Source organism: Trachurus japonicus, chromosome 17 (assembly GCF_045865225.1).
Source record: "Trachurus japonicus isolate A0001 chromosome 17, Traja_1.0".
In the NCBI taxonomy this organism is placed as follows: Eukaryota; Metazoa; Chordata; class Actinopteri; order Carangiformes; family Carangidae; genus Trachurus; species Trachurus japonicus.
This window is the reverse complement of record NC_140923.1, coordinates 25,619,581-25,625,909: the sequence shown is the minus strand read 5'-3', so window position 1 is coordinate 25,625,909 and position 6,329 is coordinate 25,619,581. Positions and strand designations below refer to the sequence as shown.

General features: G+C 41.8%; 1 protein-coding gene across 1 annotated transcript; it reads right to left on the bottom strand.

Moving 5' to 3' along the window:
• Positions 1-2,690: 2,690 nt before the first annotated feature.
• On the bottom strand, positions 2,691-4,681 carry gadd45aa (growth arrest and DNA-damage-inducible, alpha, a). Its single transcript, XM_085804265.1, has 4 exons — positions 4,523-4,681; positions 3,792-3,893; positions 3,410-3,635; positions 2,691-3,110 (listed from the first exon to the last, which is right to left on the bottom strand). The coding sequence occupies exons 1-4, from the start codon at positions 4,588-4,590 to the stop codon at positions 2,997-2,999; spliced, it is 510 nt and encodes a 169-aa protein (XP_085660391.1). The 5' UTR covers positions 4,591-4,681; the 3' UTR covers positions 2,691-2,996.
• Positions 4,682-6,329: the final 1,648 nt, after the last annotated feature.

Sequence of the window (6,329 nt, the reverse complement as noted above, 5' to 3'; positions counted from 1 at the left end):
AACACAGTCCCACATCTTATTAGATATATATTACACGGACATGAGCAGATAGTACGTGCACATTTCAATTTTTTTTGCCACTTTATACTCCACTGCATTTTAGATATATTTTACATCTTTTACTGCACACTGCATAGTTTCTACTGGCTTCAATAAACTGAGTAAAGGATCTAGACACGTCCGTCCTTCCTGCAGCGATGATTTGCAAACCTTAAGGGAAATTCCACCATAAGAAGAAATGTGGATTGTATTTGTACCAGTTAGTGGGGCGGGTGAGTACAATTCAACAGGCTGCTATTAATCTTATGATGAAGGTCACAGTGTTCCTTGTATCTGTTGTTTACTTTAATTTACCATTGAGCTGAATCAATACCCATGAAACCGTTTCAGCTTGTCTTCAGGATTTCCTGCAGGACTTTTATATATGACACTTAATTAAATTTTAGCTCAGTGACCCTGAGAAAAAGACGACTGAGTGCATAATATGTCACGGTTGATTTTTCCTTTATTCTGCAATAGTATTTATCTGTGCCTGATGTTTACCCTCTCTGCCCCACCATGATCAGAGAACTGATCTCTGTATGCTCCTAATCTCTGGCACAGTGAGCCAGTATAATACAACTGTGTATACATTAAAACCCCTCGCTTATGTTATGCAATATGTTCCCACTTTTCACCACAAATGACAATTCAAAGTGCATCGTGACTTATCAGATCATCAAATTCTTCTCTTATTTTTAAACACCTAGATAACACTTGGCCTGAACTTTGACCTACAATACAACGGAGCCAGCAGGCACCAGTGATGATACGCCAATCTCAACTCCCCCCCACTTTTTTTTTTTTGGAGTGTCTTCCCTGGAAGGTAAAAGTGGTTTCAAAACAATTACATCAACCCTCCCCTCGCTCCAATCTTAAAATAACCTTTTGCCTTCCACCCCAACAATACCACGTTACATCAGTCAGCGTCACACCCCATAGTCACAAGCCAGGCAACCTTTCACACAGAGTGCCAAGTGAAACCACGGGACCTGACGTTATGTAAATTTCAATCACTTTCATATCATTCCACAGTGTATCAGTGGTTCATTGAAATACTATATGTGGTACTCTGGCATTATACAGATAAACAAGATAAACAAGTGTTTCCTGTGTGTTGTATGAAGGCATACATGTTGACATTAGACTATATAGTCTATATATAGCTATAACTAGCTTTAATGAATATATATTCATTAAAGCTGGTTACAGTGAAGTTTAACTTTTACATTTCCTTCAGTTTCGCTTTAAAGTTTTCTTACTGTTTTCACTTCAAGTGTCACAACAATCCAGTCATTCATGCATATCCATCCATCTGCTAAGACAAAATATTAACAATGACAGGAAGCACATTAGAATTAATAAAGCATTTTGTAATCATTTTGCAACTAATGGTTTTATAAAGCATCACATTTAATATGAAAAACTGTCACATGGTCTGTCTTGTGCAACTCAAGGACAACCCTCTTCTCCTTTCCTCTCCTCTTGTGATCATGACTCGGCACTTTTAGACGGGATTGCCCCATGACATCACAGTTATTCAAGTCCACAGAGATCACCTGTGTGTGGGAGTAGTTGGAAAAGGAAAGGAGCGGGGGAGGGTTTAGACCGGCTTGCACAACACGTTGCATGCCAATGCCGTCTTTTCAAAATTTTCCAAGTAGCTGCAGTCATGTGCTCTGCTGTAAACCACACCACGTATTCCGGTCCAGAGGGAGTTGCCAACACAAATAGCAGGAAAACACCTGATGCAACCTTGCTGCCTGAATCATACACACATAACTCTGATATCATGAATATTCCCTGTAATGCAATCTGCTAAATGGAGACATTTCTACTTCAGCCGTGCAGCATGAGTGCAATTGTCACATGCTCTTTTCTAGGAAGTCAGCTGGTGAAAATGCAAACTAAACTGTCCAACAAATCACTGAGAATTGGTGAAAAGGGAACCTGTTTGGATGAATGAACATGTTCCTGCTGACTGAGGCAGAAGCCTGTGCAGAGAGAGCGCTGAGGATTATTGTTCTCTTCAGCTCAGAGATGGCGCTGAGGCCACAGAGGCCAACATGACCCCTGTGATCCGCACGTGACTCTTCTTTTACAGCTACTAAAGGTCAGAATTCAGCTCGGCTTTGCTAAAATTTCTAGAAATGGAAAATAAAAAAGAAAACAAGTGCAGTTCTGGCTTCAAAAATACTTTTTTTTATTGACAGCAATACATATGTGTATGTTGTATTCAGAATTTGCAAATAGTTAAGGTAAAAAATGAAACATAAATACACTTAAATATCATTAGAAATAACTTAAAATTGTAACAAAAGAACTATTTTACTTGTGGCAAAAAACCAGCTGGCATAGGAAACACTAAATACACAGAATGTCTTCACTGGATGTGTAGCCCTTCCCTTTTTAAATTATGACAATAGCAACACCAACATTAACAATTTAAATCAATTAAGTGAAATTGCAAAAGGTCCAGTGTTTCAACAAGTGCTTTGTTTCTGCAGAGAGGCCGAGGCCTTGGTCCACTCAACAGCTCCATGTTCTGGTTTCTCCCCACTTTTCTGTCTCGTCACAGAGGCTTTACCAAACAAATACATGATATAATCCTTCTGTACAGTGTCCAGCTTCACAATAAAAAGCATGCATGCTTTTTATCGTTCAAATTTCCACCTCATGACGATACAAGCGCCTCGCCGTCTCATCTCGGTTGCAAAGGCTGACAGATGCAACTCCAAACAGTTCTGTCCAAAGTGGAAATTCCTCCTCCTGCCTTTTTTTCCCCCTCTTAAATACATCCCATGTAGACAGCAGGCTATTTTGTTTCTTCCAAAATTTTCTTTCCCCACCAGCAGTGCTTTGGATTTTGATCTCTGGGTGGTACTATGTCCATCTGGGTTCACACCACTCTTCCCGTGCTGATTTAAGTCCTCTCACAGGTTTGTGCAGCTGACAGTTCATCGCTCCGGCAGGTTGATGATAGGTACCCACTGGTCCATACAGCGGCTCTCTCTGCAGAATCGGTTCACTTTGCTCAAAGCGGGGTCCTTCCACGACGTAGAATGTGGGCTCTGAAAATATAAATAAAAAAGAATAAATGCTTTTTCAAAGTGACCTCTGCACTCAGTTGTAAATACTCCCTGTGTGTGCACATACAAGGTGTTTCCTTCTACTGAAATTCCTCAGAAGTCATGTGAGGGAGGAGTCATTTACATGTTTACCAAATGCACTAGAACAAGTACCGGCAAGTTTTTCCTCCATAACAGTTTCACTCATCTGCACATGCCTCGCTATCTTGTATAAAAAATCACAACATGGCAAGATTCACATTGCTCCTAAACATATTGATTGATGAGTAAAATATACTTACAGTGACTAGGACACAGTGCAGGTCCATAGGTTCACCCCCGCTCTGTTTCCCACCTCCTCCTCCACCCAGTATTTCTGCCAGGCGCCTGGTGTTGTTGACTCTGAGGATGTTGATGTCATTCTCGCAGCAGAAAGCCTGTATGAGGGTGAAGTGGATCTGCAGGGCCACGTCTTTGACATCTTCATCGTCAGTGGCCAGGATGCACAAAACCACATTATCAGGGTCCCTAAGAAGGCAGAGGAAAAAAATAGAGACTGTTAGTCTACTTATATTTTCAACAAAGCACAAACTATGTTCTGTCAATGATGAGAAAAATGAAATAGATCAGCTGTCTACATAAGTTAGAGGGGATTTAATAGCATATATACAAGCCTGTACTTACACATTGAGTGATTTGGCAGCCTCGTACACACCGACTGTGATGCAGCCCTGTGGTAATGCAGAGGTGAGGACTTCTTCCAAAGCTTTGGCCACTGAATCCATTCTGCAACACAGAGACATACACAGATATTAAACTTCGACGTCCACATCGACACAACTTTCAACCGTCCGCTGCTTTTCTCCGGCTAACATTAAGTTAGCTAAGTTACACTCCTGCTCCTAGCTAAACCAGCCGGCGACGACCACTACTGACGTTCAACAAAGTTTCGCCATGTTAAAAAAAAAGAAAGAAAAAAGAAAGAAAATAAGAAGAAGAAAGTTCAGTTGTACACGGTTGACAGCTGTGGGAAAGTGAAAAGACGTTTTATTAAACGGACAGACCAAGTTTTCAGCTACTTTTCCTCCCTGTTCGCCTACATCCAGCAGGCTGCAGCGTTAACTCAGCCTCGTTAAGTTAGGAGACAGAGGACAGACAGAGTCGCCTCCGTGTCTCCACAGATCAAACACCGTGTTTTAATGTCCACATCCTGCTGTAAAGACGCTGTACGGCACCAGCAGCGACGTGGACAACTTAGAAATCGTCTCTATCGTGCATTAATGTGTTCACTCAGTGCATGTATCATTGCTGCAGTCACACAGTAAGTTAATAACACGGTGGTAATGACCGGTGTAACGTTAGCAGGCTGACAGCAGTAACGTGTCGACGTTAAATCGGAATAAATGTAGATTTACCTTTCTTGAGAATAATCTCCACTTAGTTCCTCAAATGTCATGTTGTACATAAAATCCAAATCCACCATAGAGCAGAGGGTACAGTACTGGAGAGTTATCCCGGTATCTTCTCGACCTAACACACTTTTTTTTTTATCTTTCGTCCTCTATGCTGCAACTGAGAGATAAATCTGGCAACTTCACATTAAAACCGTCTGGGACAATGCGAGTCAGGCGAATATTTGCATAGCTGTGATCATTGGTCGTATGCAAATGTCTCGGGTGTGCTCTGAAGGGGGATTGGACAGACACACACACACCAGGCGTGTCTGTCTCCAGCCGGGTTACTACTGTAACTGCAGCTGTCTGACTGCTGGCCTCTAACATTTGGACTAAAATAAAATAACTTCAGGAGCCTGGCTACAACACAGGACACAGCCATTGCCATCTTGAAACAACTTGTTGTAACGTTAATGTCACAGTTGAACATCAGATACTCCCGAGTCATGCACACAAACACGACTAACTTTGCCTACAACGATGGTTTTTTTTAAGAACCAGAAAACAAACGTGTATCTAGATTTAAAAGATACAGCCTAAAGTGAATTAATCTGTCTCTACTGTGTATTTTTTTTATACCGTAATGGATGGGTAATGTGTTGCAGGACTCACCCTCAGTGCCGGACAGGACGGGACAGATTTCAGGACGACTGCATGGCAACGCGACGCTGCTCCTCGGAGCTGCTCTCTGATTGGTCCGCCGGCGGAGCGTGCGAAAACCCATCGAAACCGCGCGCGAGATCCAAAGGACTGGCGCGAGAGCACCGGGATACTGGAGCCGGTCCTAACCTTAATATAATACATCCATGGTCCTAACCCAAACTGTCACAGGGCGACACGCCTGACTCAGTCCTGCCGGGACTCCTGAAGTAAAACTAGGTCAGGCCGGGTCAGACGAATTCCTGGCCACTACTCATCTTTTATTTATCGCTGTTTAAATTAATTAAATGTTTGCATAAAAGGGGAAGAAGTTGATATAATAGCCTAAGTCTTGCACTCATGTTATGGATATGAATAAAAAATATTAATTCAGCAGTTAATTTAACAAAAGCAAAGTAGTTCTTGTTTAGCACAATAAGTCTGGAGAAGTCCATCTTGTTCTTCTCTCCTAAGATAGTTGTGGCATAGCTTGGACTTGTGTTTTGGGTCACTATCTTGCTCTAGGGTCAGGGTTCAAGGTGCCTTTCACACTGTTCAAGTCACCGACCCTGGATCCAGCAAAACAGCCCCGGACCATCCTCCATGTAGGCTATGAAGTTTATGTCACACACTGAAGAACCGTCCTTTTGCCAACTGAGCGGCATAGAAAACTGAACGGAAGATTTTAAATTTTGATTCATCAGTCCATAACACCTTCTTCCAGTCTTCTGTAGTCCATAGGCAGTGTTTCATGGCCCATGCATGCATCTTTTTTCCCTTTAACATTATTTTCTTTTCTTTTTATAAAACCCCTGGCAGTTCATCACTCTGTACCATTTAAATCCATTAAATGGACTTGAACTGCTTGTATTTCAATAAAAAATTGGTGTATATCAGGTGGTCAAGGTGGGATTGCTGGCATTAATCTACAGAACAATATGTGATAGAACACTATAAATGATAACCAAGCAGTGTAGTATTGTGACCAGCATCAACACAGTGTTCAGTGAAACTTGTGGATTGCTACTGCACTGCAGAACTGGCACTAGTAATTAATTTCAAACTTTTTTCCCCCTCCAAGTTGTGATGTAGGTCATCCTGTTGTTGTGACATAAATGACACTCAAGCA